Genomic DNA, 19867 nt, shown 5'->3' on the forward strand with positions numbered 1-19867 from the left:
ATGATGTTATATTAGCAACCAAAAACAACACAACCTTCAGTACTGCGACAAAACTCGCTACGTGCAGAGTTTCTCAGCCTCAGCACCACTGACTTGTGGCTGGATAGTTCTTTGCTGTGGGGCCTGCCGTGCATATTGAAGGATATTTAGCAATATCTCTGGCCTCTGCCCACTAGGTCCCATGAGCACCTCCACCCCAGTATGACACCAAAAATGTCTCCAAACATTGCCAAATGCCCCTGGGGGTAAACCACCCCCTCTTGAGAACCACTGTACTAAAGGAACTTTGAAAGGAAATATATTAACCTGTTTAGAAAAGTTATAAATGCACAAAGGTAAAAACATTCATATAATATTAAAAAATATGTTTCCATTCTACTTCATCCCATCTTGTGCCCCAGAGGAGTCCTTACTTAGTTAGCCATTTCAGTATTTTAGTTTTTAATTAGTGCAAACAAATTTTTCTCATTCTTTTAATTTTCACCGGATCTTGTTTACATGCTATTTGAGAAAAACTGCTTTTCTAACCCTCAGACCATCATCCCAATCCGGGCCCCCCCCCTCCCGCCCCTCCAGCCTAACCTCAGCAGTTTGGTGAGTCCCTTCAGATCAATTCCCATGCATTCCTTAGATAACAGCATCCTCATACACAACGTAGGATATTGTTGTGGGTTTTCTTTCTGATGTAGATGGTATCGCACTGTATACATAAATGTAACCATGGCATAGTTTTCTATAGTATAGATATACCATAGTGGGTTTTTTTTTAGTTTATTTTAATTTTTATCAAGTTTACATTTTTTAAATGTCAAATAACAGTAAGAGACATAACAAAGAGGTCAGCAGTTTCCTTCCCCATCCTTTCCCTCAGAGCAGTGGTCCCCAACCCCCAGGTCGCGGACCGGTACCAGTCCGTGGGCCATTTGGTACCAGTCCGCAGAGAAAGAATAAATAACTTACATTATTTCCATTTTATTTATATTTAAGTCTGAACGATGTTTTATTTTTTAAAAATGACCAGATTCCCTGGGTTACATCCATCTAAGACTCACTCTTGATGCTTGTCTCGGTCACATGATACATTTATCCACCCCACCCCACCCTACAGGCCTGTCATGAAAATATTTTCTGACATTAAACTGGTCCAAAAAAGGTTGGGGACCACTGCCTCAGAGGCAACCACCTCTAGACTTCCAATGGTTTCTTTTGGTATTTCTTTCATAGCTTTAAAAAACATATTTATTATGCTCTCTCTTGGGGAATCAAAATGAGACATTATCTACTGACATTATCATTCTGGTTGACAATTCAATATTCTTACACCCCACCCTCATCCTCCCAATAAATTCACCCTCTTTTTCTGTTAAGTCGATAGTCCAAGTTCAAATTATGATTCTGTGGGTATTGTATGACACGTATAGTTATGGCATGATTACACTTTCTCTCTTTTATAACTTTTTTTCTGCACAAAAACCCTGTTTTTATTTGCAATTGTTTTTTATTTCTAATTTCTAATCATTTTCTTATCATTATCATTTTTTATGCCAGAATCTTCTGACCTCCCATGGTCTCTTCGTTTGGGTAGCTGTCAGCGCTGTTTCCGCCGCCAGGTGCCCATTGTTCTGCCCTTCCTCCCGACTTTCTGGACTTGCCGTCTCCATTATATCAACGATTCCTTCCTCTCTCTTGGTTTGGATCTTAGATTCCCTGAATTATAGATCCAATTTTTCCCTCTATTTTTACACATTCCCCCAATTTAATACAGCACATAGTGACTTCCTTTAAAAGTATATGAGAAGTAAAATGTTTGAGAGTTTGTGTGATGATCTTTTTTTTTTATTATTATTATTTTTTTTTTCTTTTTCATTTTTCTGAAGCTGGAAACAGGGAGTGACAGTCAGACAGACTCCCGCATGCGCCCGACCGGTATCCACCCGGCACGCCCACCAGGGGCGGTGCTCTGCCCCCCAGGGGGCGATGCTCTGCCCATCCTGGGCGTCGCCATATTGCGACCAGAGCCACTCTAGCGCCTGAGGCAGAGGCCACAGAGCCATGCCCAGCGCCCGGGCCATCTTTGCTCCAATGGAGCCTTGGCTGCGGGAGGGGAAGAGAGAGACAGAGAGGAAAGCGCGGCGGAGGGGTGGAGAAGCAAATGGGCGCTTCTCCTATGTGCCCTGGCCGGGAATCGAACCCGGGTCCTCCGCACGCTAGGCCGACGCTCTACCGCTGAGCCAACCGGCCAGGGCTGTGTGATGATCTTTGAAAGGGAAAAGAGACTAAAAGGTGTTTATTCCACTATCTCTTCATTATTGTTTATAAATATTATAGTCCACACCTCGTTAACTTTTAAAAATAAACAATTTTGGGGCCATATTTTTTTATCAACAAAATATTGACTAGTAACATTTTTAACTGTTTGGGCTATTTTAATTTTTATAAAAATTCAGAAGGTTCAAGTAAGGATACAGGGTAAAGTCCATCTCTGATTCTCTCCCTATAGACAACCACTGACACTTATTTGTTATACGCCTTGAGTATCATTGCAGTTTTTTATGGGTCACGATTTTTGTTACTAGTACTATTACTGTACTATGAGGGACTTTTTTTTTTTTTTTACAGAGACAGAGAAAGGGATAGACACGAACAGAGAGATGAGAAGCATCAATCATTAGTTTTTCATTGCGCGTTGCAACACCTTAGTTGTTCATTGATTGCTTTCTCATATGTGCCTTGACCACAGGCCCTCAACAGACCAAGTAACCCCTTGCTTGAGCGAGCGACCTTAGGTCCAAGCTGGTGAGCTGTTGCTCAAACCAGATGAGCCCGCACTGAAGCTGGCGACCTCGGGGTCTCAAACCTGGGTCCTCGGCATCCCAGTCTGAAGCTCTATCCACTGCGCCACCGCCTGGTCAGGCCTATGAGGGACTTTTATGGAGTCACTCTTTATAGGCAGAGGGTGACAACTAGGGACAAGAGAAGCAACTCCTTTGTGGTACCTGCGATGGGTTTGACATAGTCAGATTCATGATCTCCTTTTCCACATTAACGTCCATAAAGACAAGCCATCCCTTATTACTAAGGTGTGCAATAAGGTATTACTTACTGGATGCAAATAATACTTTATGGCATTAGTTACTGTACACACACACACACACACACACACACACACAATGCATGAAACTGAGAGGAGATCAGCTTTACTGCTCTGAAATTAGTTGAAGAACACTGTCTTATTTCTTGTGTTTTATATTTCTTTATGATTGCATTAAAATTAATTGTAGCATGCAATTATTATAAAGTGTTCGAGCAACACAAATGAAGCAGTAGATGGAGCAAGTTATCATTTGTGTCGGTTCGTTTCCCTAAAGAGAGCATCTTACCTCACTGCGGCTGATGCTCTGCAAGGAGATATTTGGGGTTTTAGTAACTATCAGGTCAGCTGGAGGAGAGTTTGCACCATGACAAATGTCAAACAATGATTCAGCATGTCTTTCTGCCAAAAGAAACATAATAAATTAAATTAAAAATAAAATATATATTTTAAAGCCTGACCTGTGGTGGTGCAGTGGATAAAGCGTCGACCTGGAATGCTGAGGTTGCCAGTTCAAAACTGGGCTTGCCTGGTCAAGGCACATATGGGAGTTGATGCTTCCTGCTCCTCCCCCCTTTCTCTCTCTCTCTCTCTCTCTCTCCTCTAAAATGAATAAATAATAAAAATAAAAATAAATATATATATATATTTTAAAAATATTAATGTGTTTTGGTAAGACTCATCTCCAGCAATTTCACAAGAAGATTTAACTCTTGTATCTAAAATGTGTTCCATTTTAAAAATAAATAAAATAAAATTATTTCCATTTTGTCAAAGATTTTTCTGAAGTTATGAGCTTCAGGGAATAATTTTCACAGGAATAGAGGAAAGGATAACAAGAGTCCACAGAAAGAATAATTTTTTTTAAATTAAATTTTTAAATTAAGCAAAGTTGCTAAGTGAAATCCCTAACAATGGGCTGTAAATTACAAACCACATTAACTCAACAAGGTTTGATACCAAACAGTAAGCTCCTAGTTAGTTCTTTTTTTTTTTTTTTTGTATTTTTATGAAGTTGGAAACAGGGAGGCAGTCAGACAGACTCCTGCATGTGCCCGACCGGGATCCACCCGGCATGCCCACCAGGGGGCGATGCTCTGCCCATCTGGGGTGTTGCTCTGTTGCAATCAGAGCCATTCTAGCACCTGAGGCAGAGGCCATGGAGCCATCCTCAGCACCCGGGCCATCTTTGCTCCAATGGAGCCTTGGCTGCGGGAGAGGAAGAGAGAGATAGAGAGGAAGGCGAGGGGGAGGGGTGGAGAAGCAGATGGGCGCTTCTCCTGTGTGCCCTGGCTGGGAATCGAACCCGGGACTCCTGCATGCCAGGCCAACATTCTACCACTGAGCCAACCGGCCAGGGCCACTCCTAGTTAGTTCTTAAGGGACATTATCCTCATATTCATCTCCCTTTGGCTAGCCTGATTTCTTCAAATAAGCCTGGCCTCTTTGCTGAAAACTTCCTCTTCCAATGATTCTTACACTTATCTTGTAACTGAAACAAAATTGAACAAGTGATCAATCCACACTCAGAACCTCCACTTCTTCATCAGATGTCTCTTCTTTACTCTTCTTTACTCCATCCTGCTATTGAAACGTCTTGCTTCCTTACCATATCTGCTTTGTAACCACTTTTCTAATTTTGTTGTTTCCATTTGTTCCTCTTCCAACTCTCTCCCCATTCTCCTCCTCCCTCTCACCCCCCTGAGACCCTGTGTGCACACCACTCTCTAACTGGGTGTGCAAGTCCGTGACTCAGTGCCCAGCAATTTTTTTCCCCATCATCAATCCGTCAAGGATCTTGTCTGCTCTCGGTCCTCACAATCTCCTCTGTGCAGGAACTCCCAGACTAATGTATTAACCTATCCTTTTCTGGATGTCCTGTCCTACAGAAAATTGCTACTTGAAAGTGCCAAGTTTCCATCAATACAATATTCTAGAATACATTACCTTCAATATCCTTACTAAACCAGCGTTCTTCTAGTTTGTTAATTGTATTCCCATCTCCACAAGTCCCAGGGAAGAAACTTCAGAATCATGTTTGATTCAACTGTCAACTTTTGTCTTTGTGTCTCCCCTATCAACTTTACATGACTAAGTTCTACGAATTCCTCTTTCACAGTATCCATCACACTCACCACATCCAGCACCTCTCAGACCCACTACCGTCTTGTCCAATGACTCTGCCTGGTTCTTATGACCACACATGGTCACTTCTATACTTTCGTAATAGAGCTCCCTGCATGAGTTTCTTTCTTTGAATCCATCTTACACAATAAGAACAGGATAATTTTCGTAAAACATGGCTTTCATTATTCTCTGATTCAAAATTCCTTAATGATTCTATTTTATTGGGAAAAAATTATACCTCAGCTTTACATTTAATGGGTCCTTAATGGACTCAGTTTCTAGTCTCCTGTTTGGCCCTGGGATAACCAATGCTCCCTTATAGCATGGTGCCTTTGCTCCACAAAGTCAAATCCCATTATTTTCAGATTGTCTCACCTCTTCTACAAAACCTTCTTAGGTACACCCTTGTTTCCTGCCCAGAAACTTCAAACAGAAAGCCAATTAAACAATAAAATCAAACAGGTTTCACAAAGTCATATGCTGTTCAGTAGCATTTTTTTCATTCTGCCTTTTCTTGTGGCTGTTACTATGTCTTTGCTCAGACTCTCTTTTCCTGCCTATGTCAAATCTTCTCTTTTTCTTCCTACCATATCTTACCCAGCATTCGAGAACCACCTTATAAGTCTCTCTTCCTCCTTTTAAGTTCACAATAGTTCTTTCTCCTCTGACTTATGTGATATGTCCCTGACCATACTTAACACTTTAAAAGTTTGGACCATGTTGGCCGGACCTGTGGTGGTGCAGTGAATAAAGCGTCGACCTGGAAATGCTGAGGTCGCCGGTTCAAAACCCTGGGCTTGCCTGGTCAAGGCACATATGGGAGTTGATGCTTCCAGCTCCTCCCCCCCTTCTCTCTCTCTGTCTCTCCCTCTCCTCTCTAAAATGAATAAATAAAAAAAATTTTAAAGAAAGTTTGGACCATGTCTTAGACTCCTTTGCATTCCTCAGAGTGTTTCAGTCACTGCTCACTGAATAATCGTTGACTATATTTCTTTAATGGTTCCATCAAATACATGCAGGAAAGGCAAGATTTCTACTAGAGCTCTTATAGTTGGGAGATTTTGAAAGTGGAATAGAAATATTTACCTGGTTTTGACATAGAATTCATTAGAATGTTCAATAACTGCTGTTTCTTAAAGCTCTCTATTTGTGACACATAATGTATTGCTGGTTTTCCACTAAAATCACAGAGTTCAGGATCTCTAGGAGGAATAAAATCAACATAAAATTATTACTTAAATCTGTTGAAAAAGAAAATAAATATGGAAGAAAAAGCATCGATTATCAAGTAAATAAAATTAAACCTATGTAGTGTGGGGTAACAATAAAGACTTCAAAGTGTGTGAGATAGTGACGATTTTCCTAAAAACACTTTAATATTTGCAAAAAAGTTTTTGGACAGAAATGTTTATAAATCTTTAGTAATGTATAAATAAAGTAAAGATAAAAACATCTTGTTAAACCATCTTATCATTCCAAACAGTTGATTTGATTCTCTCCTTTCCAAAGTTTTAGTTGACTGCTTACTTTCTTGATATACCTTTTCTCTAATGCTAACACCTAATACCTAATTTTTTTATTATTCAAAATAGTAGAATGACATAGAACCTCTCTTTAAAATTAAGCTGATATACTTACTTCATAGGCTCTTGATTGAGTAGAGTTGTCTTGTCATATAATCCCTCTCTGCATGATATTTTCATTTCTCTTTGTTTTACCCTGTGTTTGTTAAGTCCTACTGGCTGATCTTAGGGCTCCTTGAAACAGCACTAATATCTCTAATATCTTCTCTATGCTGCACTGAATCCTAGACATCAGCTCACAGAAATCCAGAGGGTCAATAATGAGAACTCTCTGAACAGGTTATGGTAAGGGAAACAATGATAAGACTTCACTAGTCATGTTCTGGAACAAAGAGAGAGGTGAGCATGGTCGCCAAGCTAATACTTTTGAATTTGAATTTATTATTATAGGACTAGGTAACGTAACAATATTCTATAACAGTCTTTTCTCCACCAAAGTTCATTATTTTTTAAAAAAGTATAAGATCAAGGATCAGGAGACTGCCACTACCTTGATATGTGGCCTTAAGCAAGTCACTGAACTTGTTGGGACTCAGTTTGTTCATCTGCCTTGACAGTGCTTCTCCCTGTGGCACCCTTTCGTCTCCTGTATTCTGGACCTCACCCCAAGACCAATGAGCACCATCTCTGGGGTGATATCTAGTCTCCTCAGCTATTTCTCAAGACTAAATTCTGAGCTAGCTTCAAACTCCCATCTTCAAATTCTTATATTAACTGATACTTTTACAGTAGCTCACATTTTAGATTATACTTTTCTTTTTGAAGCTCCATTTTTCTTTTTCTTTTTCTTCCAAGACAAAATCTATGTGTAAGAGCTTGGGCCATTTTTTCTTATTTGATGACAAGATATCTAGGTAACAAATAGCATTAGAAAGCTGCAGTTCTAACATGAGAGACTACTTGTTAACCTTCTGATTTAAAAAAAATCATTTTTATTCACCTCCTCCTAAAGAACATGTTGGCATAACTTAACCTGTGGTGACGCAGCGGATGGAGCGTCACGCTGGAGTGCGGGGGTCGCTGGACTGAAACCCGGGCTTGCTTGGTCAGGGCACACACAAGAAGCAACTATGAGCTGATGCTTCCTGCTCCTCTCCCGTTTCTCTCTCTCTCTCCTCTCTCTAATATCAATAAATAAAATCTTAAAATAAAAGCATGTTGGTATATAGTAATTTTTAAATAACTGGAAATCACTACTATAAATTGCTTTTGATAATGAACAATGCTTTCCAAGATAATTAATAACCTTAAGGGTAGGGAGCTACACATTAATAAATTATCTGACATTCCCAGCAACTGCCAAAAGATTAAGTATTTAAACAAATAAAACAAAGGCTCAATGTAATTAGAATACTAGATAGCACAGTCTGCACATCGCTTTGCAACTGTGAAGTCCTTTCTATGAACATGCATGTGCACTTAGTATGCATAATTTAAAAAGTCTAAATAACTTCTGTAAGTAAGAATGGCTGTATGCCCTTCCCCTGGTGTAACCGACCACCCATACTCACGCGCGCTGCCTGAGGAGCGCAGACAGCGCCTCCGCGGGTCTGGAGACAGCTGGCATGTCGTCGAGCCTCTCGAACAGGTCCGCGTCTCTCACGGCCAGCATCAGGGGCGTCAAGCCGTGCTGGTTTCGGAAATTTATGTCCAGGAACTCTTCAGATGCCTTTAAAAACATGAAGCTGTGCTTTTCTTATATTTTTCTGAATGTCTATACTAATCTTTGCATTTCCATTGCCTGGCCAAATACTTATTTTAACTTCAATACATTCCTTCTCATTATGTATATTGCAAGGGGTGTGATGAACTGAACAAGAACACAGGCCTGAGAAGCAGGCAGGCCTGGGTTTGAATTTTAGCTTTTTAAGTGGGGTACTTAACCTCTCTGATAGGATTATTTCAAGGATACTCTCTTAAAAGGCAATTAAATCACCCTGATAAAATAAGGAACACCACCAGTTAAACAACGAATAATTTTCCTTTGGGATATAACTATACTAAAAAAAATTTGATATTTATCTAAAATTAAAATTTAACTGAGTGTCTTCTATTTTTATTTGCAAAATCTGGCAACTCTACACACTGACCCTCAGAGTTGTCATCTATAAAGGTAGGAAAAACAGCCCTGGCCAGGTAGGTCAATGGTTAGAGCACCATCCCAGCATGTAAAGTTTGTGAGTTCAATCCCCAGTCAGGGCACATACAGAAACAGATCAATGTTTCTCTCTCTCCCTTCCCCCCTTTCTCAAATCAATCAATAAATTTATGTTTAAAAAGTAGGAATAACAGTGTTTTCCCTGCAGTGTTGTTTTAATGATTTGGGAGCAGAGTGCTTAACACATGCTCAGTAAACATTTGTAGAATAAATGATGATTTACAATAAGGCCACTCATTTAACTGTATTTATATGATCAAATGGTGGATATGTACATGCTATTTGTTGTTTTAATGTTTTAAATTAATTAAGTTTTAAATGTGGATAATTCAAAACTGAAAAGCTACTGGAAGGCCAATTAATCCAAATTGTTTATTTCATAGACCAAAATAAGTCACTAAGTTTCATCTCTATTTCACGTTATGCCATGTTAATACAGTCAGTGTCTCTACCTCAGTTTCTCCAGGGACAAACTAGATGTAATGACATTACCTCAGAGGGCTGCGGTGGGAATTAATTAGTTAACATTTCTTTTCAGTCTCTGAAAAGAAACCACCTCTTATATCAATGTTTATTATTAGTTAGAACCAACATGAAAGTTTTTGAGCTGAGATTAGTGTTACAAAAGTACATTAATTCAGCATCTGTTGATTGCTCTGGGTCCAGTTATTGACACAAGTTTCTTAAAAATCGGCTGCCAATCTTTAGGGGTCAATGTGGTCACGGAAACAAACATTGGATTATAAGTGTTGCAAATATCATTTAAATAAAAGTTATTGGTTTAATTTTTTTTTTTTTTCCCTGAAGCTGGAAACGGGGAGGCAGTCAGACAGATTCCCGCATGCGCCCGACTGGGATCCACCCGGCATGCCCACCAGGGGGCGATGCTCTGCCCCTCCGGGGCGTCGCTCTGTCGCGACCAGAGCCACTCTAGCATCTGGGGCAAAGGCCACAGAGCCATCCCCAGCGCCCGGGCCATCCTTTGCTCCAAGGGAGCCTCAGCTGCGGGAGGGGAAGAGAGAGACAGAGAGGAAGGAGAGGGGGAGGGGTGGAGAGGCAGGTGGGTGCCTCTCCTGTGTGCCCTGGCTAGGAATTGAACCCGGGACTTTGGCACGCCAGGCCGACGCTCTACCACTGAGCCAACCGGCCAGGGCCGGTTTAATTTTTTTTTATAAAGATTTTTATCCATTGATTTTAGAGAGAAGAAAGAGGGAGAGAGAAAGTGGGGAGAGGAGTTGGAAGCATCAACAGGTAGTAGTTGCTTCTCATCTGTATCTTGAATCAGAAAGTAGGGATTCGAACTGGTGACTTCAGTGTTCCAGGTGGACACTTATCCACTGGGCCACACAGGTTAATAAATTTACTGTCTTTCAAAAAAAAATTCTAAGCCAGAATTTATGACATATGACAATTTTAGACTGTCATTTACTACAACAAAAAATGTGGAGTCCTTTGGATTTGGTTGTATATTTTCTAGCATTCTAGGTGACTAGAACATCATTTACTTTTTCTTTATCTATTTGTATCTCTACAAATAGGGAATGGAAGAAATTGCTTTTCTTTCCGTTAGAAGGTCATGTGATCTGACAATCTCTCTGAAAGTAAATGCCAAGAGTAGACAGTGGCCACCAATAATTAAAATCCTTGGTTAGGCATATGGTTTTTGCAAGTTACTTTAGAGAAGAGTATCTATGGGGTATAAAGTCTAAACAAGAATATCAATACTCCAAGAAGACAGCATTTAAAAAAAATGTATCCTCTTAACTTCTTTAGTTACAACTAAGTATTTTGCAAAGTATAGGCTCTCTGCTTCTTTTTTCAGGATAAAGATAATAACTGCAACTGGTCCAGAGGGATCTATACAGCAATTGTACAAATGGCAGTGATGTTGAGGGACTGCCTCTTAGGAAGTTGACAGTGTTCTCCAGGGGAATTCTGGGGACACATCCTTTCCCAGAGATGCTGCATGGCTTCTTCTAGTATTCAGCTAGAGAAAGATGGAAACAGGCTGCTGCTTTGTCCTTCTATTATCTTGTTTTTTACCCCAATGTCCTGTTTGATCCTGTTTCTTTCTCATATTTATTACCTGAAACTTCCTAGGACTGAATTTGAAAATAACTTATTTTTCTTTAAAAGGAGTCATATGTAGTCTGTGTCTTTCTTACCACCCACCCATCCACCTACCCAAAGGCAGAAGCAAACAGCAATTTGACTGACCAACAATTGTTGAAGTTGTTCAAGATCACCTTGCCATGAACTTTGTAGAAGTTGCATTTGGGGAGGCCGGATTCCATTGATGGCCAAGAGTTGTCTTTGGACATCACCATTAGCCACATGGACTGCAGTTTGATTGTTGTAACTGCAAAGGGTGATATCTGCTCCCTTCTCCAGAAGAAACCCAACAACCTGCAACACCACAACATTTTTATTTAGCATTTCTTAGTACCAATAGTGTCTTCAGTGTTGAGTAGAAAATTTTACGTAGATGTGGCTTTGATTCATAATATCGGAAAGGAGAATAAGAGGCACATAAAAACGAAGAATTGATTTGGAAGTAAGTGATTGCTATTTGCCTTTTTTAAATTTGGAAAATAAAAATCTCTATGGTGAGTATGGTTTGAGTCTACTATAGTTTAAAAACATTTTTTAATTGGTTTTAGAGAAAGAAAGAGAAACACTGATTTGTTGTTCCATTTATTTATGCATGCATTGGTGGTTGTTTGTTTTATGTGCCCTGATCCTGGGAATCAAACATACAACCTCGATGCATCAGGTCAATGCTCTAACCAACTGAGCTACCTGGCCAGGGGAGGATCCTACAGTTTTTTTAAACTAGAGGTCTATGAGTATTATATATTAAACCCACTTAAACCATTCAAGTTCATTTAGTATCATCTATAGTTCAGGATATCAAACCTAAAAATTCAGGCTTATAGATTATTGAATATTTTAAGTATTCCTAGGAAAAAAATAAACTCTATTCAAAAGGTGAAATCATGGTGCACTTTTGACCGGTCACAGGAAAGCAACAAAAGACGATAGAAATGTGAAATCTGCACCAAATAAAAGGAAAACTCTCCCAGTTTCATACCTATTCAGTGCACTTCGACGTGGGCTCACGCACAGATTTTTTAGGGCTCCTTAGGTAGCTATCCCATAGAGCCTCTACAGACTCGTCACTGACAGATGGCCTACCAGAACGGGGTTTCTCCACCAAACTGCCGGTTTCCTTCAACTGCTTATCCCACCGAGTAATGTTACTCCTATGTGGTGGCACTTCGTTATAAATGTGCCGATATTCACGTTGCACTTTGGTCACAGATTTGAATTTAGCGAGCCACAGAACATACTGAACTTTCCTCTGTACCAGGGGTCCCCAAACTTTTTACACAGGGTGCCAATTTACTGTCCTTCAGACCGTTGGAGGGCCGGACTATAAAAAAAACTATGAACAAATCCCTATGCACACTGCACAAATCTTATTTTAAAGTAAAAAAACAAAATGGGAGCAAATACAATATTTAAAATAAAGAACAAGTAAATTTAAATCAACAAACTGACCAGTATTTCAATGGGAACTATGCTCCTCTCACTGACCACCAATGAAAGAGGTGCCCCTTCTGGAAGTGCAGTGGGGGCCGGATAAATGGACTCAGGGGGCCGCATGTGGCCCGCGGGCCATAGTTTGGGGACCCCTGCTCTGTACCATCCACATCTCGACTGGCATGGCCGTGGGCTGCTCCGCTGTATACACGGTGTTACATTATCATCTGCGCATGCGCACATGCTGCCACATCATCCTACAGAAACTGGGAGGGTTTTCCTTTTATTTGGTGCAGATTTCACATTTCTATCATCTTTTGTTGCTTTCCTGTGACCGGTCAAAAGTGCACCATGACTTTACGGACACACTATATATCAAGAACTGTTCTTAGAGTTGAGGCCCCAAGAATGAAGAAAACAGATGACCACCTTTACAAAAGAGGATTGACCTTATTGGTTACTTCAAACCAATCTGCGATTTTTAATTCAATTAAGTGACTTTTATTTCCTTATTTATTGTGTTTTTCCTTCATTACAGTTCAAGTTCATAAGGGCAAGAGACCTTATCACATGAATAAATATTTTATGAATGAGTGAATGATTTTAGATAAATCAATGGTGATGCAGTTTATTAAAATAAGGAGCACTGGTGCTGGTGTTCCTCAGGAGGATTAGATTGGGGGAGAAAGTGACGATAATTGAACATACTATGTTTGAGATGTGTTACGTATAAGTGTAGATATGCAGTTGGAAGCTCAACATATTATCCATACAGTAATTCAGGTGAGAGATGTGGGATGAGTTACAGAATTGGGAGCCATCCCCACATTACTGAGGAATACCAACACTTAATGGATGGGAAGAAAGACTCAATAAATGCAGCTGGGAAGATGTTGCTAGGGAGACAGGAGAAAAAACTAGAAGAAAGCTGATGGAAGAAAGTATTTCAAGAAAATTTTATGTCCAATACTACTAAGAGCTGAAAGTAACCAGGAACATTGTAGGTCATGTTGGCAGAGCAGTTTCATAGAGTGGTAGGAAAAGATGCCAGACTGAAATAGTTGGAAGAAGTGAGGAAGTGGAGGCAGTGAGACTTGACCATTGAACATTCTTTAGAAAGGCTGTTGAAAGACAATTTCTCCAGAAACTCCAGAAGCTTGGTTTCTGAAGGTCTTGTGAGCAGAGGTGCTGACTGCCTTTGTTCTAGACTATGGTTTTTTTGTATTTTTCTGAAGCTGGAAACGGGGAGAGACAGTCAGACAGACTCCTGCATGCGCCCGACCAGGATCCACCGGCACGCCCACCAGGGGGCGTCGCTCTGCCACGACCAGAGACACTCTAGCGCCTAGGGCAGAGGCCAAGGAGCCATCCCCAGTGCCCGGGCCATCTTTGCTCCGCTGCGGGAGGGGAAGAGAGAGACAGAGAGGAAGGAAGGGGGGGTGGAGAAGCAAATGGGCGCTTCTCCTATGTGCCCTGGCCGGGAATCGAACCCAGGTCTCCTGCACGCCAGGCCGACGCTCTACCGCTGAGCCAACCGGCCAGGGCCATAGACTATGTTTTTAAAGATGGTTGTATAGTGAACAACCTTGGACAATAAGATAGTGTCTCTCTTTGGAGCACTGAGAAGACCTACTTACTGGCTATTATCAAAGACTCAGTTTCCTAAGTTCAGGGTTCCTCTCTTATAATCCAACCCATTGTGTGTATAGCTATCACCTCTTCATATTGCCCTGTGGAAATGTCTTTGCAGCCAAGGTGAAGTCTGCAGTGGCTAATGCATGCTACTATACATGGATTGGTGCATCAGTCCAAATTGGACGATCACTAAAGAAACTTAAGGAGATAGTCATCTCGTTTTCTAGGACAGAACTCTATGGTTTATGGGATTTGTTCAGCTGGAGGGGATCCAGGACCCAGGATGGCATGGATGGGGCTAACTTGCAGTATGGACTCGTTCTGTTGCTTGAATTCCTAGATAGTAGCTTTAATTGAATGTTATATGAGACAAATTGATGGATTTGATACCAGCACTTGTTGGTCAGATTAGTCAGAATGATCAACAGAGTGGTGTACTCATGGGAAAATTTACCAGAAACCAAGACAATGTAGAAGTGAGGGGTAGATATTTTTAGGAGGCAAGTCTCCCTTAGTCTCTTATATTTCTACAAGGATAATGAACAGAAGCACTGACTGCTTTTGTCTCAGACTCTTATCAAGCTTATTTGTGTGGTGTTTGCGTAGTTTGTATAGTGAATAGCCTTAGAGATAGTATCTCCTTCTGGAGCAAAGAGTAATTTTGATAATGTCTATTATAGATATGAGAAACATCAATCATTAGTTCTTCGTTGCAACACCTTAGTTGTTCATTGATTGCTTTCTCATATGTGCCTTGACCTTGGGGCTACAGCAGACCAAGTAACCCCTTGCTCAAGCTAGCGACCATGGGTCCAAGCTGGGGAGCTTTGCTCAAACCAGATGAGCCCTTGCTCAAGCTGGCGACCTTGGGGTCTCAAACCTGGGTCCTCCGCATCCCAGTCTGACGCTCTATCCACTGCGCCACCACCTGGTCAGGCGATAATGTCTATTATAAAAGGTTTTGCTTCCACAAATTCAGGATTCCTCTCCTACAATCCAATTCACTGTATGAGCAGGGGTCATCTGGTCTTCTTCCTATCATCCTATTAGAATTAGGAAATTGAGGTAAAAATGATAATATTCTGGCAAATGCTATTGTTCCCCACCTTGTTTTTGTTTCTTATGCCAGGAACCCAAGAAATTGTGTCTGGCTAAGTAGAGTAAAATCTCAGATTTTTCATAGTTCTAGACAGAGGCCTGCATGTGTAGAGGTCTGAAAGAAGAGTGGAAATAGTTGGAGGAGGATGTAGTGAAGGCACTTGTTTATTTGTCCCAAATATGTTATCAGAAGGGAGATATCAAAGTATGTTAAATGCTAATATAAAATAGAATCACTGTTTGCAATAACACGACTATGAAAACCATCCGTCTACTAAAGTAAGATATGTTGTGGCATAAATGGAATACTAAATAGTAGCAAACAAACAAAACCCACAGCTACATGTGTTGAAGTGGGTGGATCTCACTTCAAGTTACAGAGAAGCAAGTTACAGAGAAACACATGCAGTACAAGTTTGTATTATAAAGTCCAAAAACAGGAAAAGTAAGCAATGCATTATTTAGTAATATATGCAGAAGTGGAAAAACTAAGGAAATAACCCCAAATTCAAGATAATGATTATGAGGGGTGGGGACTGCAGTTCAGTAGGAGCATAGAGAGGGCTTTCGAGGCATGGCTGTCTTCCCAGTTTTGGTTTGGGTGGTGGGTACATCGATGGGTGCTAGTCTAATTTTTCTTTAAGTTGTGCATATGTTTCTTTTTAAAAAGCATGTACAATAATATTTTAGAATTTGTTTAAAAGGTATTAATATGTAAGAGTTGATAGAAAAAAAGAACTAAGAATTAGAAAAGAGGCTAATTGAAGTGGCCAGGCTGGGTTAAGGATCCACCTGCATTTAGATTCCCAAGAACTTGTAGAGGCATCCACCTGTGCAGCTGAGTGAAATTTGCATTGTTCACTCCAGTTTCCCCATTCTAAACCTTTTTTTACTCCCCTTCTATCTCCTCCCTTGCTGACCCTCCCCAATTCCAAGTGCTCATATTGTTATCACTTTCACTTGCATTCTTAAAAAGAATCTCATAACTTGTGACAAACAATGGTATAAATGATCCCTTAAACCCAAATAGATTATTCATCAGTTCAACCATTTAATACATATTTATTAAGCACCTAGATAAGTCAGGCACTTTAGCCGGATACAGTATATAGCTAGAACAAAGAGGACTATCTTCTGCCCTTTTAGGTCTTACTATTATTTATTTACTCCTCTCTCCCTATTCAGGATTAGATGCATATGTTAGAAGAGGGAACAAATTTCCAAGTCTGATGAGGCTGAGGGTGGGGCGTGGAAAGAAGAAAAAAACTCAGGCTCCATTATGTGGTCCCACCAAACCATAAACTGGGGGACATCTGTGCTTGATCGAACTTCGTATCCAACATGAAGTATAGAATTCTGTTGACTGAGTAAGGAAATAAGTAAAGATGGAGACTTTACGATCTCCTAGTTCTCCCTCCATTTGCTCCTCACTACCCCCCACCCTCACCTCTATCCCCTGTTCTGTGCCTTCAGACATTCCTTCATGGAGGTGGGCAATAATGCTATTCCCAAAAATGGCATCTTGGAACCCTTAGCTAAAAGAGGATCCATGGGCCTCCGGACACCACATTACCTCTGTTAGGTTTTCTTCTGTGGCAATCATGAGAGGCATATTCCCAGTCTTAGGATGCTGAAAGTCAAGGGTTCCAAGGATGGAATGCACTTTAGTAATATGGTCACAGATAAGTTCCACATCACCTCCTGAAACTACTCCCAGGAAATCATGAATTAGTTTATTTTTATTCATCTTGCTCATTCCATATAATTGCCTTTAAAAAATAAATTATTTAATTAAATGAGAGACAACAAAGCAGTGAGTGATTCAAATGTAACAGTCTATCTTTAGGTCCTCTGTCTCCTTAACAATTTTAAAGACAAATTTGAAAAAGGAGAAAACCCCCACAATCTCACCAATCTTGGTTCTCTGCACACATATGTATTTTAAATTGGGAACAACAATAACTTTACTATCACTTTTCAAGATCTTCTATAGTACAGGAGAAGAAAGGCTAAATCAATACCAGAAAGGAAAAAGCACAAGGTTTAAGAATATAACAGACCCGGATTCAAATCCCTCCTCCACAGATTATGAACTGTGTAAACTTGAGCATGTCATTCAACTTCTCTGAACTTCATTTCCTCATCTCAAAAATGGAAATGATATTCCCCTTTTCAAATGGTTGGTGAGGATATGAAATACTATATACAAAGTGCTGACTTGTTCCGTTGGTGAATATTCTTGTAGGATTTTATTTTCTTTAGTGTTGTTATTAAAATCCCTATAGTTATTTCCTTTTTGCAAGCCTAGTCTTCCCCAAAATACTGTGAACTCCTCAATAGTGGGACATTCCATGCCTTTCACTTTTGTATTCTCCATAATTCTAGCTAGCACAGTACAACTCTGATGCTGAAAGAAGACTGTTTATACAGGAACTCTCTCTGCTTTCCACACAATTTATTGACTATATTCCCTATGCTGGACTTTATTACATATGTGGTTTAATTTTTTTCTTTTTTTAAGAGAGACAGAGAAAGGGACAGATAAGAACAGACAGACACGAAGGGAGAGAGATGAGAAGCAACAGTTCTCCTTTGCAGCACCTTAGTTGTTCATTGACTGCTTTCTCATATGTGCCTTGACCAGGGGGCTACAGCAGAATGAGTGAACCCTTGCTCAAGCCAGCGACCATGGAGCCATGTCTATGATCCCACGCTCAAGTCAGCAACTCCGCACTCAAGATGGCAACCTTGGGGTTTTGAACCTGGGTCCTCTGCATCCCAGGCTAACATTCTATCCACTGCACCACTGCCTGGTCAGGCATAATTTTTAATGTAACTTTTAAATTAGAGAATTTCACAAGCAGTATCTACCATCTAAATAAAAAATAAAAAGTAAGATTTATAATAAAATGCAACCCAAAAATTATTATATTCAGTCACTACAATACTGGGCAATGTGGTCATTATTTGGTCATTCATTTGTTCACATACTCAGCAACTGGAAGAAAACAAGACTGACATAGCAGTATCCCTGTATATAGTTCGCTCTCTCAATTCACATGGACAGACCCACATTTTTTTTTATTAGTGAGCTCTGTTTCCTCTTGTGATTTTGGTCTGTACCTTTCCATTTTAAGTTTCTTCATAAGAAAACTTTTCTCAATTTTCTCTTTAGAATTGTTTTAATCAATCATTTTTAAGCAATAATATTTCATTCCACAGAGATTTCTGGTTTCACATCTATTTTTTTCCTTTTTTTTTTCTTGTGGGAGAGACAGAGAGTGTCAGAGAGAGGGTCAGATAGGGACAGACAGGAAGGGAGAGAGATGAGAAACATCAATTCTTTGTTGTGGTTCCTTAGTTGTTCATTGGTTGATTTCTCATGTGTGCCTTGACCAGGGGGGCTACAGCAAACCGAGTGACCCTTTGCTCGAGCCAGTGACCCTTGAGTTCAAGCTGGTGAGCCTTGCTCAAGCCAGATGAGCCTGCACTCAAGCTGGCGACCTCGGGGTCTCAAACCTGGGTCCTCCACATCCCAGTCCGACGCTCTATCCACTGCGCCACCGCCTGGTCAGGCTCTATTGAAGCCCAGACATTTTTTTTGTTTAATTGTATGCATGGTTAATCTATTTGTAAAACAAAATGTTTTTTACTACACTGTATATTTGATTTGAAATCTTGAGAAATTAAGACTGAAAGCAATGGGAATCTTCTTTCATTTTGAGAAAATATGGCCAAGAATACATATTACAATACTGAGTGGTTACAAGATGGTTTATGCCATATAACATCAACACATATTTTGATGATTAAAAGATTGTTCCCTGGGTATAATTGACTGGAAGCAGTTTTATATATTTTTCTTGTCCTTATTAGATTAGTCTATGGTCCAGAGGTATTTGCATAAAAGATTAGAAAGGATTGTCTCAATATTGATTGGAAAAGTCAAAAATGGTTTATTATAAGATATAATTATTTGAGATTAGGACACAGTTTTCTCTGTTTATCTAATATTTCTCTTATAGGACACCCTTTAGGGGAAAAAAAGTTACAACACATGGTATTATCTAAAATGTTACACAAAATGGAGATTAGACTTACCTATGGTGTGTTTTGCTGAGGGAGTTGGTACACAGCTGAAGAAACAGCTAGGCAAGCCACAGTCAACATCATCCTAATTCACCGTAGGACTGATTTCTGGGACAGCTGTCAAGCCACACTTCAACAAGGGATCCATTTAAAACTAGCATAGGTTTAGATTTTTTTTCCTTTGATGTTTTTCCAGTATTACACAGCTCAAAGTACTTCTAAAATATATTTAAAGTTGGTCCTGCTTTGCACAAACCCTTCAGCTAGCTGCAAAGTGACTGCTTAGTTTACAAGCTGTCACCCAGGCAACCACCCACTGTGCATTTATTTAGCTTGAAGAATTGAAAGCAGGATAATCTCACCCAGGAAGGAAAGCAAATATTGTACACGCCTCAAAGTTGCTGTTTAAGTACTTAAAAGAGTTGGATCCATGGTTGGCACCAATCCACAGAGATTTTTCTTTAGGAAAGCCATTGTAATTGCAGCAATGGGCCAGAAGAACCTCTTTCCAAATCCGAATCTTACCGAGTGAGAACCCAATAG

At 40.1% G+C, this 19867-nt stretch overlaps 1 protein-coding gene across 7 annotated transcripts in view; it reads right to left on the bottom strand.

The window, feature by feature from the left end:
- The window catches only part of MAP3K19 (mitogen-activated protein kinase kinase kinase 19), a 66508-nt gene that overhangs the window by 29460 nt on the left and 17181 nt on the right, over positions 1–19867 (bottom strand). The window contains exons 1-6 of one of the 7 annotated variants that reach the window (XM_066346296.1): positions 19337–19547; positions 16809–16865; positions 11177–11365; positions 8313–8470; positions 6305–6420; positions 3381–3493 (exon numbers count right to left, since the gene is read on the bottom strand). In XM_066346296.1, the coding sequence (XP_066202393.1) occupies positions 3381–3493; positions 6305–6420; positions 8313–8470; positions 11177–11365; positions 16809–16847 (615 nt within the window). In that variant the 5' untranslated portion in view covers positions 16848–16865; positions 19337–19547. Of the gene's footprint in view, positions 1–3380; positions 3494–6304; positions 6421–8312; positions 8487–11176; positions 11366–16808; positions 17005–19336; positions 19548–19867 lie in introns of those variants that run through there. The other 6 variants (XM_066346294.1, XM_066346293.1, XM_066346299.1 and 3 more) reach the window with 6 other exon arrangements.

Source organism: Saccopteryx leptura, chromosome 7 (genome assembly GCF_036850995.1).
Source record: "Saccopteryx leptura isolate mSacLep1 chromosome 7, mSacLep1_pri_phased_curated, whole genome shotgun sequence".
Taxonomy (NCBI): Eukaryota; Metazoa; Chordata; class Mammalia; order Chiroptera; family Emballonuridae; genus Saccopteryx; species Saccopteryx leptura.